At 51.7% G+C, this 17,577-nt stretch overlaps 1 protein-coding gene, 1 non-coding gene and 1 pseudogene across 2 annotated transcripts; 1 reads left to right on the top strand and 2 right to left on the bottom strand.

Annotated features, from left to right (window-relative positions):
• Window positions 1-3,762: 3,762 nt before the first annotated feature.
• Window positions 3,763-9,490, bottom strand: LOC127196084 (aquaporin-12). Its single transcript, XM_051153672.1, has 3 exons — window positions 8,884-9,490; window positions 7,225-7,341; window positions 3,763-3,929 (listed from the first exon to the last, which is right to left on the bottom strand). The coding sequence occupies exons 1-3, from the start codon at window positions 9,488-9,490 to the stop codon at window positions 3,763-3,765; spliced, it is 891 nt and encodes a 296-aa protein (XP_051009629.1).
• A 2,241-nt stretch (window positions 9,491-11,731) lies between these two features.
• On the top strand, window positions 11,732-11,879 carry LOC127196781 (small nucleolar RNA SNORA48). The gene has a single exon (XR_007831548.1). It is a non-coding gene; the product is annotated as a small nucleolar RNA SNORA48 (small nucleolar RNA).
• A 3,383-nt stretch (window positions 11,880-15,262) lies between these two features.
• On the bottom strand, window positions 15,263-16,267 carry LOC127196083 (endogenous Bornavirus-like nucleoprotein 1; annotated as a pseudogene).
• Window positions 16,268-17,577: the final 1,310 nt, after the last annotated feature.

Raw genomic sequence — 17,577 nt, 5'->3', positions numbered from 1 at the left:
CATGCCTTTAATCCCAGCACTCGGGAGAGACAGGCAGGGGGGATCTCTGTGAGTTCGAGGACAACCAGTCAAGGACAGCCAGGACTACAAACAAACCAAAAAGAGTGCTGCTGATCATGTAGGAGTTTTGGATTTCTGCCAAGTGGCTTCTTTACATTTTTTTTTAGGTGAAGTTTTGTCTTATTTAACCCTTTGAGAGAAAAGAGTTCGTTTTGCTTCTAACTGCTATAGAGGGTGGGAATCTGTGTGGGCTACAGGTGATCGCTAGTTACCACCGAAGGACACCTGATTGCCTGGGATGCTCAGGGGAGGGGGGAGAAAGGGTGAGGGGAAGCAGAGATGCGCTCTGGAGTCTCCTGTGGTGCCACCCTCTGGATGCAGATGGTAGTGCACCGGTCTGCAGGTGGGACTGCATCATGCTGCTGTGGGAGTGTTGGGTCTCAAGCCTGGTTGGTGGAGACCAAGAAGGCTTCAGAGGGCAAAGACTGGCCTTGCTTTCACTTCTGAGCTGTGGATTGGTCGCTGTGTTATCCTCTAGCTGAGTTCATTTGGGCCTGGCCGGCCTGAGTGTGTCCCAGTGTGATGAGGATATTGTTGAATCCCTCCCAGGCGCTCCAAAACTGGGGCCCAGATTCCCAGAGATGCCACATAGCCCTGGGACACTAACGCTGTGGAAAGCTACACTGTGACTTGGTCACTCCCACACTGAGCAAGGCTAGCTTTGAGGTCCCTGGACATCAAGAGTGACAGGTGTTTTCATAGATTAGGGCCAGGCAGGATCTGGAGTCATCTTGGGGCAGGGGCCTAAGCACAGGGTTCTACTGCTTAGAATGGGTGACAGGATCCTCTTGGGCCCTGACTCCTGTACACAGAGGATCAAAACAGAACCAGGCTCTCTGTAGCCCAAATCAGGCCCTGGAAGATGGCCCAGGACAAGGGAGGTAGAGAAGGCCGAGCTGGGGCAGAAGGGAACCGAGAGATCCCTGTTGGTTGGCTGGGATGGCCTGAGTAGCTTGGGGCTTCAGAGTGGTGATCGTGGGCTCTTCTGCTCCCCTGAGTGTCCTAAAGGCTGTGAAAGGTATAGTCTAGACTCTTGCTGGGCACAAAATAGAGGACCACAGTCAGGGCTGACAGTGGCCTCCCTCTGAGTTAGGGTGGGTGTCTGCTGCCAGCTACCTTGGGCTATAGAAATGAGAGTCAAAAGAGTTGAACCCTTGGCCTGAGAGGACTTACCCACCAGGGGCACAAACTAAGAAACCAGCATGAAGTGGGCAGGGAGGAAATTGTCCAGTCAGGAGGGGCCGTGGCCCAAAAAAAGAGAAAGAGGAGCCACAGGGGTACAGAATCGCAGCATTCAATTTGTTGAACGTCATCTGGGACACGAGTGGCCCCAGACTCCAGAAGACAGCCACATAGAAGATGGCTCGAGCTGTCAGAGCCCAGGGTCATCCAGTGACCCTGTGGCCTGGCTCATGGCTCCACTCCTAGGTATTCCAGAGTGTGCGGTCAGTCACTTATAATCTGTGTGTGCAGTGTGGGTGTTCTAAAATGGAGTCAGGGGGCTGGAGTAGAGCAGAAATGACACAAGTTTCTTCTTACAACTGACCTACACTCACTTCTTGTTTGTTTGTTTTTGATTTTCAAGACAGGGCTTCTCTGTGTAGCCTTGTCTGTCCTGGACTCACTTTGTAGATCAGGCTGGCCTGGAACTCACAGAGATCTGCCTGCCTCTGCCTCCCTGAGTGCTGGGATTACAGGCGTGCACCACCACTGCCCCCAGCTATGTACACTCACTTTGAAGTTTTACATTTTCCTTTATTATTATTTTTTTTTTTCAGAAAGCAAAGAGCTTATACCAGGCCTAGGCTAAGCCTTCTGAGAATGTGAGCTCACTTCCTCCTTACCCCAAGCCACAAGGAAGCAGTTTTGACTCTGCTGGGCTCAGATTCCTGACTTGAATCGTGTCTCCCTTTTCATGTTAAAAGAATTACACAATAATGCAAATTTGTTGTAAGGCAATTTTCACAACTTTGGAGGAATAGGCAGATTCATGGAAAATTGCAACAAACAAAACACCAAACACTATAGAGTGGCTATGTCCCTACTCCTGGTCCATCAGATGTTGAAAGCTCTGTCCCAGCACCTAGAAGGGAGAGAGAGACCCTATAGACGGGTCCCACTGGGATAGAGGGCCACACGGGCTGGGCATCTGCCAGCCTGGCCCACCCACTTCCCAAGCTTGGACACCAACATCCTGATTTCACAGTTCTGCAGGAGACGGTGGGGTTGGATGGTCCTCACAGACAGCCAGGTGTGTTTCCTGAGGAGATGGCCCCTGGCCACACAGCTCTCTCCTAGGCTGCCTCTCTAACCTGCATCCCTTACCCACCTCCTCTCGCCTAGAGAGCAAGTCAGTGTTTCTCTGCCTTCTCCAAACTGATTCTCAGAAGTAAGAGGGGAGGACAAGTGAAGCTACTCTGACAAGCAAGTGTGCACTTTTTTTTTTTTTGGCTAGAAATAGATATTTTTTCCAGGAAAAAAAAAACTAATTTTGTTGACAAATCCTTTTTTCAAAATGTATTTATTATGTATACAGTGTTCTGCCTGTATGTGTACACGCATGCCAGAAGAGGGCACCAGATCTCATTCTAGATGGTTGTGAACCACCATGTGGTTGCTGGGAATTGAACTCAGGACCTTTGGAAGAGCAGCCAGTGCTGTTATCCTCTGAGCCATCTCTCCAGACTTGAAAAATCTTAATCAATAGCATTTTAGAGACTTTTCAACATGTCACTTCAAAGACATTTTTACCATAGCGAAAATGATCAGCTTTCAACAGTATTGAAAACAATGATGCGGCAAACATCCACACACCAAAGACTAGGTGCATGCTCTGGGAATAATTCCTATTGAGAACTGTGTGTGGATACCCCCATGTATGTGCACGTGTGTATGCGTACACACATGTGTGTGCAACCCTCACACAGCTTCTAGAATAGCTCCCAAGTGTTCTATCATCACCACAGCACAGATAACACAGCTCTTGCATCTGTCCTCTACATCACCCTGTACAGCCACCCTCCACATCAACGTAGTATTGCCTTACTCTGTACATCTGGCCCAAGTTCTGCATCAGGGCATCAGGGCATCAGGGCATCAAGACCCTAGCAGGATTCCTGTCCTAGCCATCTGTGCTTGATTCCTGTCCTAGCCATCTGTGCTTGCCATGAGGACCCCCAGGCTGCCAGCCTCCCAGGGTCCAGTGTGGCCACAAGGAGCTCCCCGGATGCTTCCTCTGCTTCTGAGGCCCTCCCCCAAGCCCTGATGCATCTAGCAAGACCCCTGAAGCATTCACTGAAGTCTCCATTGCAGGTTCCACGGCTTTCCTTGGGGTCCCCAGCAAGTATTAGTCCTGACTGTGGGCTCCCAGGCATGAGTCCAGGGATCCAGGCCCAGGTTATCTCACCCTGGACTTTTGGCCAGTGTTTGCTGCCTTACTTTTTGTTATCACTCTATAAACATGAGTTAGGAAAGAACGTGTAGTGGGTGAAAAAGATTTACCCTCACCTGTCCTTCTAGAAGCTTCCATCAGGCAGGGAGACAGGAGTGTCTTTAGCAATGGTTTATTGGCAAATTATTTTATGGTGAGGAGACCAGAAGTCTCAGGGTGGGGGGTGGGGGGTGGGGTTGGTGGTGACCGAAGCCTTGGTGAGCGAGGCAGCTCAACCAGACCCCAGTGGCTACCACCCTGGTATGCATAGGCTACTGCCCTTTGGCACTACTTCCTCTTGTGGACGTCTTGGAGTCCGCAGAACCTGGGGACAGCTTCCCTCTGGGAGTTCGATACTTGTTTTTCTGTCGGTAGAACAGATTTCTCTGGAAAAGTCGCGGAAGGTGGCCCTGATGCAGTAGGACAGCCAGGATCATCCCTGCAAGAGATGGGGTCAGGTCATAGAGGGACCTGAACATAAACTGTCACCCAGGCCCTCCCTGCTGCCTCCTACCTGAGCTTTGGTCTGGCTCTTTCTTAGCCACACCCTTTCCCTGGCCCTGCCCCTTAGGGCTGAGAACAAGCTGCCTAGAGTCCAGGGAGCACTCATGGGACGTTAATATATTTCTAGATTGTGCTCTGGGTACCCAGGACTCAGGATGCCCCACAGAAATGCCCCACACCATTGTCCAATTTTATACTACCATCTCTCTTTCAGGCTACCTCTGAGTGTGGCATTTTGGGCAGGGCTGCTATCAGTGAGGGGAGGTTGAGAGGGGCGAGTGCTGCATAGTTTTATGTCAACTTGACACACGCTAAAGTCATCTAGAGGAGGGCACCTCAATTAAGAAAATGCCTCCATAAGATCTGGCAGTAAACAAGGAGAGACTTGGTACCCTATGAGCATATGTAGGGGGAGGAGGCCCTCCTCAGTCACAGTCATAGGGGAGGGGAGTAAGGGGAAAATGGGAGGGAGGGAGGGAGGGAGGGAGGGGAGGATACAAGGGATGGGATAACAATTGAGATGTAATATGAATAAATTAATAAAATATATTTTTAAAAAAAGATCTGGCAGTAAGGCATTTCCTTACTGGGAGGCAGAGCAGCCCATTGTGTGTGAAGCCATCCCTGGGCTGGTGGTCCTGGGTTCTATAAGAAAGCAGGCTGAGCAAGCCATGGGGAGCAAGCCAGTGAGCAGCACCCCTCCACGGCCTCTGCATCAGCTCCTGCCTCCAGGTTCTTGGCCTGTTTAGGTTCTTGTCATCATTTCCTTTGGTACAACAGTGTAAGCCAAACACACCCTCTTCTTCCCAAGTTGCTTTGGTCATGGTGTTCCATCACAGCAATAGAAACCCTGACTAAAACAAGGGGAGAAGAGCAGGCTTAGACCTGGGTTGGGAAGGACAAGGAGTAGGGGTCTGGCTCAATATCCTTGTTTTCTCTGAGATTCTAAGTCCTCAAGGGGTCAGGCAACCAGGGAAGAGGGGGAGATCTGACTTTTCTGTTTAGGGTTTGAATGTGTAGTGTAGTGTTCCCACCTAGAAACTCCCTTGGTCCCACCCACGTGACACGTCAGCTGCTTTGTTCCAGAGAAAAGCTCCTGTGGCAATGAACTGCCTTGCCCTCATTCCACTGCTGGCCTTGGTCATCCCCTGAAGCATATGCAGTGCTATTCTCAGTCCAGAGGCAGAGAGGACACCTGTTCAGGGGCTCCCAAACAGCAGGACCAACATACAGTGGTTTCTGATCTTCCCCGCCAGGGGGCGCTACCTCACGACAGCCTTGTTCTTAATGGTGACTCTCTCTCTCTCTCTCTCTCTCTCTCTCTCTCTCTCTCTCTCTCTCTCTCTCTCTCTCTCTCTCCTCCTCCCTCTCTCCCTCTCTCTCTCTCTCTCTCCTCTCCTCTCTCTCCTCTCCTCTCCTCTCGCTCTCTCACCTCGTCTCTCTCTCTCTCTCTCTCTCTCTCTCTCTCTCTCTCTCTCTCTCCTCTCTGTCTCTGTATGTCTGTCTGGGTCTGGGTCTCTGTCTGTCTGTCTGTCTGTGTTTCTATGCCCAGGCACATATAGATTCCGGTGATTTGATCTCAGTTCCTCACGCATGTGTGACAAAAGTATTTTACAATACAGAGCCACCTCCCCAGCTCCTCAGGGTTGAGGTGCTTTTGTTTTTGTGTTGCTGACTTCTAGATGAAGATGGTTACTTGAGCACGCACCTGTCATTCTGTCACACCAGGCAGGAGAGTCACAAGTCCTAGGCCTGGCTCACCAGGTCAAAAGTAAAGCCCACATCACGAGGGGTGAGCACTGAGGCAGCCTACTCAAAGTTATGCCAAAAACTGAAATATTGGGGTTGAAGAGATGTCTCAGCCCGTAAGGGGCTAAGTAGAGGACCTTAGATTAGACTCTAACACCTATGTATAAAAAGCCAGACAGACCAGGTATAGCGCTGGAGCACACCTTTAATCCCAGCACTCAGGAGACAGAGGTAGGTGGAACTCTGTGAGTTTGAGGCCAGCCTCATCTATATTAAGAGTTCCAGGACAGCCAGGGCTACACGGAGAGAGCCTGTCTCCAAGCTGCTCCTCTCCCCATGAATCGGAGCACAATGGCACATAAACATAATCCTGGCACTGGGGAGGAAGAGACAAAAGGATCCCTGGAGTGTGCTGGCCTGACAACCTTAGAGAGCTCTCTCTCAAAGCAAGCAAACAAACTCAGGGTTAGGGTTAAATGAATAGGGCCTGAGGAATGACACCCAAGGTTGACTCCCATGTGTGTATTCACATAAATGAACACATGTACACATATGTACGTATACACCTATATACAAATTAATTAAAGCTGAGAAGCCCTGAAGTCTGTATGTGGAGAGAGCCGGGGCTTTTGGCTGTTTCCCCTTGGGTGCAGCTCTGCCCTGAGTCCTGCCAAGTGTGGACCTGGAAGGAGCGGAAAGCTTCCAAGGTTCCGGTGGGCCTAGTCATCTGATAAAGCCATGGTCAGTATGGGAAAATTGAGACCTGGGACCAGTGCCAGAGAGGAGAGGCCTCTACCTAGGTCAAAGCTGCCAGACCTCAGAATTGCCCAGATTCTGTAGCTAGGGACATCTGGTGGCCTTCTCTGGGTCACTCCAGCTCAGGGACTTTACTGCTATTCCTTTTTCAAAGCTTAGATGCCTGGAGAGGGTCCCCTCTGTGCTTCAAGGAATCACAGGGCAGACCTGCTTGCTAGGAGCTATGGGCCCTGACTGCCCAGGTCTGCAGCCCTGGAGGGCATGGGATCATCCAAGCACAGCCTCTGTGTCTCAGGGTCTCCATAGTAGCAGCACTGAAAAAAGACACCTTTAACTGGGTGTGTGAAGATGCACCAGGGAAAAGGGAACCCCAGACACAAGGGAACCTATGGCAGCCTGTGCCTTCTTCCCATACAGAACCCCAGGAGAGCCCGATTCTCCATACCCCACTCTGTGCCCAACACTATCTCCTCTCCTCTGTGACAATCCAAACCAGTGCATGCCCATCTTTGTCACCTCCTCCAACTGTCCACACTGTGGAGATTAAGAGAACTGATCCAAAACCCTTATTGTCCCAACCCCCAACCTCCTTCCCCTCCAAGACCCCAGGGAGCCAGGAAGGGTGACAGCATTGTGTAACTGTATCCAGCAGTGCCCTGTGTGTCAGTGTCTGACCCCTGCCACAGACACTACCCAGGCAAGCCCTACCCCCCACGACTCCTCACCTGCCACAGGGCCCAGGCAGTACACATGGGCATACTCCAGCAAGGTGTTCCCAGAGCAGTGGAATGTGACAGAGGCAGCCAGGGCAGGGTTGAAGAAGGCAGATGTATAGGGCCCAGCTGTGGACAAAAGCACAGAATTCTCAAGGGCAAGCTACCTGAACAGGCGAGGGAAAGACCCGCCTCTGAGACCACACTGCTAGACACAGAACTGTGATCTTGGCACTGGAGGCTTGGGGACAGCTGTCCTCCCAGCTGTATGTTGATGGCTGGCAAAGAAACAAGGCTGGTGCGGCCAAGGCCAAATGTCACGGAAGAGTTGTCACCAAAGTCTCACCAGGATGTCGGACACAGTACCCCATACCTCACCCTGAGACTCCTGCGTCAGTATTCCTCTGATCTGACACCTTCCAGGAGGTGTCCCAGAGGGGGGAAACCAAGAAGAAACAAGAACAGAAGACAGGGAGAGGAGGGGGGCGCAAGGCTGAAAATGGGAGTGAGATAAAACCAGCGACAGTGACAGAGACATCACTTGCAGGTCTTGGGAGAACTACAGAGGAGTTCCCCTGCGGAACAACCACAGAAGAGAAGGGGGTAAGGGGAGCTCTTGAGCCAGATACATCACATCTTTCAGGCCACACCAGGAAGCTGAGCAATGACACTGGGCAGCCAGGGCAGAACCTGGATCTCAAGAAAAGCAAGCGCTGTGTGGAGCTAGACCTGGGTGCAGGACACAGGCAGCTCAGCTGTGGGAGCTGGGAACCCTGGCCCATCGGGTAGGGTACAGCTGCTCTTGTTCAGCCTCCCAGAAGTCATTACCCTCCTGTGTTCTCTGTGTATCTGGCCTCAGCATGTCCCATCTCATCAGGATGCTCTTGCCAGTATGGGTCACAAAGTGGCTCAGCATCTACTTACGATGTTCCTTTTCCTGGGCCCTTGGCCTCCTGGGACGAGCCTTTGAGAAACCTCGACTCTGGCACCTACATAACATCCACAGAGCCCGCAGCTCTGAGGAGCAGCTGGTCAGCAGCCTACAATGCTCCCTGTCCTGGGATCCTATCTAGGGATGCCTCCCTCAGGGTGAATCCCCGTGCTGAAAAATGAGACCTGGGCCTTGTTCAAATTCAGCGTCCACCGAGCTGGGCCCAGAGCAGCCTCTAAAAGAGTATGAGGGACCAAAAGAGCCGAGTCAGGATGCCAGCTTGTCCAGGGCAGAGACCACAGGTGTGAGGGGCTGCTGCTGTCTCGGGACTGAGTGAGGAGGGTGGGAAGACCAAAGGAGAAAGAACTCATAAGACTTGTCACCTTTTATGGGGTGTTGGAGTACTCTGGGGCTTCACGGCCCAGACCAAGCAAGCCGGGGAATGCCTAGCTCTGCCAGGTGCGCCAGATGTAACAAACCTTGCAGCTGGGAATTGGGGAGAAATATAAGGGATGGGGCTCACACACACACACACACACACACACACACACACACACACACACACACACACACACAGAGTCCCAGGTCAAGCCTTTCAGTCCCTGTGTTCCTGTGAGGAGCCCAAGAAATGGTTACCCCAGTCTCTGTTGGCCCCTTGGCCAGCAGACTCCCACCCTGTAGGGTCCCAATGAAGGTGGTGGGGTCCTGACAGATCCAGCAGAGAGGGGAGCAGGTCTCACCTGTGTAGGCCATGACAGTGACCAGCAGTGCCAGGGCAGGCACCCTGTAGACAAGAAGGCTGTGCTGTAGGTGCAGGAGGCTAAGGTGGAAGAAGAAAGTACAGGCACCCTCCACTAGTGCGCCCTGCAACACAGATGTGCGCAGGGTTGAGCTGCAGTGTGTAGCCATGAGGCTCTGTAGCAAGTGTAGTTCGCTGAGCTCCCAGGTCCAGCAGCGCTGGGTCAGGGCACAGGCAGCCTGTGCACCCAGCACCTGGGCCACCAGTTTCAGCAGGGTGCTGGTCAGCGATGCCTCCGCCATGAGGAACTCCTGCAAGGCCACAGTCGGGTTGGCAGAGGCCCCATCAAAGGTGACCCCATGCACCAGGAAAAGCAGGAAGAGCAGGGTCAGCAACAGGTCGGGTCCAAAGCCCCCAACCCAGGGGCCAAGCTCCACCAACACTCGCATCTCTAGGCAGCAGGCTGCCAGCTGGGCTGTGCCCACTGCCTCCCGGGCAAAACTGGCATAGGTGCCCGCTGGGAGTAGGGCTTTAGATGCTCTCCTAGTGGCCTCACAGAGGGCACAGGTGGCAATAAAGAAAGAGAGCGATACATTCAGACTGGCCATCAGTCTGGGTTCTACAAGGAGCCGTGCTGAGCAAGGACCTAGTGACACGTGGGAGACTGCCTGGCTCCACAGCCCAAGGACAGAGGGGCTGTAAGAGATTACATTTGGCCACTGGGAACACCACACCTGTGCTCCTTACAACTGACACCACCGGTCACAAAGCCAAGTGCTGCAAGCAACAGACACAGAGGAACCCGCCCTGCTTGGCGCCCTCCCTGGGCTGAAGCACACTGCTCTGTCTCTCACCAGCCTGGGGCACTAGAGACAGACCAACTTCTTCAAAGCCGCCAGGAGGTCTGACTTATACTCCGCCTCCTTGCAAGAAGACCACAACACCTTTTCCCAACCCAACATCAGCATTGTGCCCCACCTGACCCCTCATCTTCCTGCAACTGTTCTACATCCCCTTCCTGGGTAGGACCCTTAGATCTGTGAGCACGCTGGGTTATTTACTCCCAGAATTAGCCAAGGAGTAGCCATCAAATTCAGATCTGCAGGACCCCCTGCAAAAAACAAACAAATAAAACAAAAAACCAGTGCCCCTCACAGGGAGCTCCGGGCTGCAGGACACTATGCCTACAGAAGTGGGCTACTTACTGTGCCTGTGGTTTTTCTACCTGGACATATACTGTGGGGCTCCCCTCCCTCCCCCGCCAGGATCCTTGGTCACTGTCCCCAGGGACAAAAGAAGCAGAATGTGTACACCATCAGGACTAGCTTCAGCAAGACTGCTCAACTTTATTCGGGGTGAACAAAGGCAATATAGTTCTTGGGGAGCCAGTGGAGGGTCCCCAGGGTAAATGTACACTATTGGCTGGGGCTAGACGTGTCAAGAATGCATTATTTGCATTTGGCAGCAGAGTCCTCTCATATGATTCCGAACTATGTCAAAGGTCATATTCCAGATGAGGCTAAAGGCATCTGTGCTGAGGGACCCTCTCAAGATGAGGTCAGGCAGAGAAGAGGAAGCCTTGCTGACAAAGGGAGTTCTCCATTTAGCTCACACACAGAAAAGTTTTCTGGACCTGGTGGGCTGCAACCTCAAACAGCAGGGTCCTCTGACAATGTACATCAAACAAACTGCATTTTAAAAGAAAGGCTGCAAGGAAGCATTGAGCAAAACGACAGACTGGGTAGCACTGCTGCTTCCTACAAACCTCAGGATTTGTTGGGCCAGGATAGGCTAAGGACCTGTGTCACCTGTTGGGGGACACCCTGCTCCTTCATTGTGTACAGAGAGACATACATTGGCAGGGACCTTCCTGAGATCATGTGGTGAGCTGTGGCTCTCAGGACTAGGGAAACCAGAGGAGTTGTGGGCACTATGGGGACTCAGTGCTGGATCCTGGTCAGGCTGTAGAGCAGGAAGCCTCATGGCTCTGGTGGCGGTTGTCAGACTCCACAGAGACACAAGTAGGACAAAAGGATGAGTATGCATTCAAAGGAGCTGCTGGGGCTGTCCTTCCCACATGCCTGTCCTGAGAGAAGGAGGAAACAGGCTCAGACAAAGCATGTCCCCAGCTACAGAAGAAACATTTCCAGAAGATGCTATGATCAAAAATCAGATTGAGGTCTGAAAGTGTTCCCAAGATATCATGGTTCCAGCCAGTTGAGTCCTGATAGCATAAATGCTACACAGTGGACGTGCATGCGTACACATGCACACACACACACGCACACGCACACGCACACACACACACGCACACACGTACACACACACACACACACACACACACACACACACACACACACACACGCACACACTTGCTTCTGGAGCCAGGTAGTTGAAGGTCTCCAGCTCCCACCTCTTTCAAAATAATTTGCTGACATCTTTGTGTTATCAAACACACTTAAAAATTAGCTTGCCGGGCTGGAGAGATAGCTCAGTGGTTAAGAGCACTGTCTGCTCTTCCTGAGGTCCTGCATTTAATTCCCAGCAACCACACGGTAGCTCACAACCATCTACAATGTCATCTGATGCCCCCTTCTGGCATGCAGGTATACATGCAGATAGAGCACTCATACATAAAATAAATAAGCTTGCCAGTTCCCATTTTAATATATTTTAATTTTTTATTTTCATTACATGTGTGTATCTGTATGTGATTTTTTTTTGTCCATGTGGACAGGTTTCCACAGAGACCAGAGGTGATGGATCCCTGAGAGCTGAGGTTACAGGCACTTGTAGGAAGACTGACATGGGTGCTGGAAACTGAACTTGAGAATTAATATTGAAAAACACACCCCTAGCAATGGGCAAGAGACATCTTGTTGGTGGCGGTGTTCTTAATATCAGTCAGGGGTGGAACAGATGGCAGTCCTTTGTTTGTCTTAGCTTGATGCCTGGCGTGTTGGCCAAAGTATCTTATCTTATGCCTGAGACTCATAAAAATCATATCAAACCAAACCCAGGCAGCACAGCTCAGAAGGGGGAAGACAGAGACCTGAGGACCGCCATGCTACCCACAGACTTGCCCTCTAGCGCATGGCACAGGTGGGTCATAGACATCCACTTGCTGCCGTGCCAGGCAGCATAGATGGAGGCCGTCACCCAGGGGTCCCCCAGTCGCTTTGGCCAGCCTGCAGCAGGAGCCACCACAATGTGCAAATATGTGGTCAGATGGGAAAGAGAGAGAAGTGGAGCAGCTTGAGCATATGGAGGCAGATAGAACTGGAGACTTGAGGGCGTCTGATGGATGTACGTTATTATATTAATATGAATTGTTGTGTTGCTTGGCAGTGGATCTCATAGAATTCAGGCTGGCCTTGAACTCACGATGTAGCTCAGGATGACATTCAGCTTTGGGTCCTCCAGCTCCTACCTCCCAGGTGTTGGGGTTGCAGGTGTGCACCACCAGGCCTGGCTTAATAACATTCTATTAGCAAATGGTTTTCTTTTTTGCCTCGCGGCTGTGTGGATCATTTGGAGAGTCTCCAATGACCCAGAATCGCTTCCCTACCACTCTCATAAACGAAGTTCCTCTCACTTGGCTTCATGGCTGTCATGGAGTGACACAGGGTGATTGCACATCTGCACTGTGAAGTGGGATGGAGCCCGAGATCTGAAGACAGCAACTCCAAATGAAGCCTGTCTGGAGGGAAGTTGTGAGTGAAGTGTGACCTCTGCCCCACCTTGGGGCCAGTAAGGGATGCAGCAGACATGCCTGCATGGGTCTGCTCTGTGGAGCCCGTGATGGCCTCACTCCTGAGACAGGACTCGTGTGCACTCAGATGTTTGTGGTCTGGGGAGCACATTGCATGATAATGTTCCCAGATGCTGGCATGCTGGTGACTCCAGAGGTACGGTCATGGGCTTTGCCTCTTCTCTCTTTATCCTTAAATCCTTCTTGGGGTGGGTCCTTGACTGGTACCTGGTCTCCCACACTTGTCTCCCCAATACCTTTCTCCAGCCTTCACTTGAAACAGATCTCAGAGCCAGGGCTTATCAAGGCACACTTCAGGGTTTTCCTCTAGGCAGGATGGAGCCACTGGGGTGTTCCCAAATTGGACTCACCCCTTGTCAGCCAGCCCTGAAACCAAAATTTTCCAGGATTCTGGCTGTCCTTGCTTTCTCTGTGTCCTCTGGCTCCCAGAACTCTCCACATTCCTCTTTTAGGTGAGCATCTCTCAGCCCTCACTCCTGGCCTCATTCTGGCCCCTCCACTCTCATCTTTAGCTATGGTTGGCCACACCCAGTGACAGTTACAACTGCCCAGAGTGGACCGTTTAGAATTCTGCTTCCTCCCAGGCAGGGCTGGAGCAGCGGCCCAGTCACAAGAACATGCAGAGACCCTGCTGGATGGCCACAGCATCCTGAGCCAGCGTTGTCTCTCCTCCCCTCACCGCTGCTGGGTAAGGCTATCATGAACTCAGGCGTGCATGAGCACAAACAAGGTCAGAATTTCACACCAGCTGGCACTAATCCACATCAATGGAAATAGCTCTTCCTTTACCCTGAGTGATTATTCCGGGATAGTGGCCTCTGCGTGAGGGGATATGCAGCCTTCTCATCTGATATGGAGGAGGGTCTCTCCTATAGAGGTGGTGCCTCAGACTGTCCATTTGGTCACTGAGATGGCCCAACTGGAGCTACCAGCAACTGGGGAAGGATATTCTATGCTGGGAAGACAGGTCTGGCATTTCCTCCAGGTCTCCGTCCACAGGCCTGAGTGTTCTGTGGAAGATTCTAGCTCTATAGACAAACGCTACAGCCTCCACTGAAGCTACCACAAAGACCACAGACATGTCTCCACTGCCTGCATTATCTGAGAAAACACACACTCATAGCGCCTCACCCTGGTGGGCCTCACGACACAACACACCCTGACATCCCTGCAGCTAGAACCAAGGGCTTGTTTTCCGAGTCTGGCATTTGCTACTATCTCCACTGAGCTCCAAGGAATCAGAGGAGCCTGCACAGGGCTCACCTGCCTGCTTTGGTGTCCGTTTCTGTTCCTATTTTACTTGCAACCTGGACTTCCCAGCTCTCTCTGCCTCGCAGGCTAAATTCCTGCCCAGCATCATTTCATGTTTGATATCAAGAGAATGGTTTCTGTGCATTGTGTTCTGGGGGTGCTGGTGCAGTCCCATCTTTCACAGCCTCTAATAGGCTGATGCTCCAGCGTAGGCGAATTGGGGTTTAAAAGCATGCCAAGCTTTGTGGACACAAGGAGAACCCACTAGGGAGGCAGGGCAGCCTTCCCTCTCCCATCAAGAGCAGCATCTTTTTGATCCCTTCCTCTAACTCCACCCACAGCTGTTTGCTTCCTCATTTCTCTGTATTCAATGTACAGTGCAACACAGAGCATCAAGGGCTAAACTGGCTGAGGCCTCAGCCTCTAGCCTACAGTCCTGATCTCAACCTGAAGTGCCTGGTCAAGCTGCTTATGAACATGACTGCTCCTGTGTCCTCTGTGGTCGCCACCTGCTCCCAGCGGACATTGCTGCCTTGCTGTCCTTTTCAGAGAACCTAACTGAGGTTCTGAGATGCATCTCCCTGAAGCTCGCCATGCCTCCATATATGCTGAGACTCATCTGAACTCCCTCTTAACTGCTGTCCCTAGCCAGCAACTCTTCCTGGGCATCTGCAGCTGCAATCTGAGGGTCCATAGCTCACAGAGCACAAGGGCACCCAGCCCCTTCCCATCTTGTGGGACATCCTCTTTTTGCCCTTGTACTGTAAGGTGGTTCCCCCAAGGCACCCCCATGCCCCAGGGCCTCTTCTGTCCTACCCAGAATGGACTCATAGCTTGCTGATCACTATGCGACAGAAGCCCCACCCCCACCCCACCCCTCCTCAGAAGGTGAGTCTTGTCTACAGTTCACTGCCTGTGATGCATAGATTTCCCCCTCACCTTGTATTTTCACACAACCTCTCTATTGAAGACACTTTGAGCTTGCCCTCTGTGGGCAAAACATGTGCTGTTCGATCTAGCTGTGTCCTAAAGGCAAGTTCATTAGCATAAGGAGCTGGCTAAGGCCTTGCTGGGCCAAGGAGAGGAATCTCCTGCCCCTACTCTTCTGTGCTACTCTCAGTCCTGGGGTCCTTTGTAGCCACAAGGTTACCCCTCCCCCTTTCCCTTTTTGGAGGCCAATTATTCTGCAAGTCCAGCCCCCTCTTATCCCTGCTGAGATATTATAATGGCAGGACTTGGTCTTCCCCTTCTTTCCAAGTAAGGATTTTTTTTTTTTTAAATAAGATTGGTTCATTGATCAGTTTGGAATCCTGTAACACCCACTAATTTAAGTATCACCGCCTTGACACCTGGACTCCTATCCCCTCCTATTCCTGACCATGCGCCCTTGTGCTCTTCTAAGGAGAGATTCAGTTAAGGATGAACCTGGCTGGATCACTGGAGCCTTAAAAGCAGTCATTGTGGTGCTTTCCCTCTTACTCCAATGGAGTGCTGGAGATGCCAGATTCGGAAACGACCTTGGGACGGGGCGAGCTTAATGACATCTGGGTGACAAATTGCTCCCACGAACTCAAACCACTGAGCCAAGAGTTTCCCAAAGATCCTTCTCAACAGATGAGAAGAGAGGTATCTCAGATGCAACCTGAGACAAAGCAATTGTCCCATCCACACACTGGCTGAGATATTGCTTGATCCTGGCGAAGGTGGTCATGCGCGCATCCGAAGCTACCATCCTTATCTGGTCCCTGAGTTCCTGCCCGGGTGACTTGAATTTGTTGGAGAGCAGTCCTACAATTAAACTGCCGACACAAGATTGTGAGTGTTGATCCAATCAACTGCTGCACTTGGTTGACACATGTCCAGTGCAGTAGCTGCGTCTCCATGCTCTGCGCTCCCATTAGTGTCTTGAATCTCCGCTTAATCTGATCAGAACCGCTCATTTTCTCTGAGGAGCCAATCACTCCTCCGATAATTAGTGTGCAGCAATGGCCCAACATCGCTGACATCTCAAGGGAAGTCAAGGCTCTACCCTTGAGGCCGTCAAGCCTGACTGAATGTGTGTCATAAGCAATTGCTCCATCTCTAGCTGCAACAGGAGATGCGAGGAAAGACCTCTCCAGAACACTGACAGCAGCAAAGGCATCCCATAGTCCCGGAACCAGGTGACACATGAATATCAGGCTTGCAGTTGCTGAGTGGAACTTGGCAGCGCGGTGTTCCGCATTGAGCATGACAGAGCATTGAGCTCAAGATCTGGCTTCCGCCCGATTCCGGGGTGGGGGTCGGATGCATCTCCGGGATACTGACTGAACTCGCCATTGAGTTTGAACTGAGTCTCGAGATCAGGGACATCCATCTCCATATCCTCTGATGTCATCCTGTGGTAAGGGAGTTTCGTGAGGAGTGGTGTCTGGCATTTTCTGCTTGGTTGCCATTGTAATTGGTTCCGCAAGTAAAGATCTTGAACTATAGCCGAGACCGCTTGCAGCACTTAAACACTAGAGCTAAAGTAGAACAGACTATGACTGGCTGCAAGGAATCAGCCCAGCATTTCTTATGGACCTCTGGACCAGGCCGGGCACTTTTCCTGGCTTCCTTTGCAAGTTGCTGTCTGTTGGATCTCAAAGGCATCTGATGATTTGTGATTTATGGTTGTTCTCACACAGCAAGTACAAAGCTGACTGGTTACCAAGGAGACAAAATGTTTACTATCTGGCCCTCTATAGAAAAGGTTGGCCAATGCTCATGAAGAGCCCTGGCTTTGCAACCTGCAACCAAAACAAAAACCACCTAGCTGCCTGCAGACCTCCAGGCCAACGATCCCACATGAACCTAAGGGGATGAGGAATGAACATCCGGTCAGGGCCTCAGGAAAAGCACAGCTCCCACTGTGGGGAGCCGACGTGACAGATGGGTGCTCCCCATTTGCCTTCAACTGGCCTTGGCAAAAGGGGGCTCTGAGGCGGCGCCTACTCTCTTCACTTCTCAGCTGGCACCTTGTACACAGCCCAGCTTCTCTCGTGGGCCTCCTCCTGCTTTCTGCCACACTTTCTTGGCATGTGACGGAACAAGGCCAAAAAGAAAATGACACAGCTACAGACAGCACTCACGAGAAGAACTGCACCATGCCATTCATGGATGGTGCCAACCTACCTTCTTTCCACCTGCTCAACAAAGACACCAGAGGACCTGTCGTCCAACAGTCATGCTCTGATACTCAGTCCAGAGCAGACACCAACTCTGTTGGCTCCCACCTCAGGCTCCTCACAGCTAGCCTCCAGGTAGCCAGGATCCTTCCTCCCCCACCCCCACCCCCGGTGTTCAGACACCTCCAACAGCAAGTAACAAACCAGAGTTGCTGCTGCTAAGACCTCCTGAGTGGTCTTGGCTAGCAGGCACTGGTACTGGCAACGGGGCCATCATGCTACTGGCAGATACTGGAATCAATCTGATCAGCGCCCACTGGGGTTACTGGACTCTGATCAGCACTCACTGGGGTTACTGGAATCTGATCAGCACTCACTGGGGTTACTGGAATCTGATCAGCACTCACTGGGGTTTCCGGGTTCTTGTTTTCTGTGAAAAGAACCAGGACAGGAGCATGTGACTGGTAGTAGAAGCAGAGACAGTTTATTAAGGAAGAAAGTGCCTCTGGGGGAAGAAGTGGGCCAG

Source organism: Acomys russatus, chromosome 12 (assembly GCF_903995435.1).
Source record: "Acomys russatus chromosome 12, mAcoRus1.1, whole genome shotgun sequence".
In the NCBI taxonomy this organism is placed as follows: Eukaryota; Metazoa; Chordata; class Mammalia; order Rodentia; family Muridae; genus Acomys; species Acomys russatus.
Note: the sequence above shows the minus strand (reverse complement) of the source record. Positions and strands in the feature narration are given on the sequence as shown.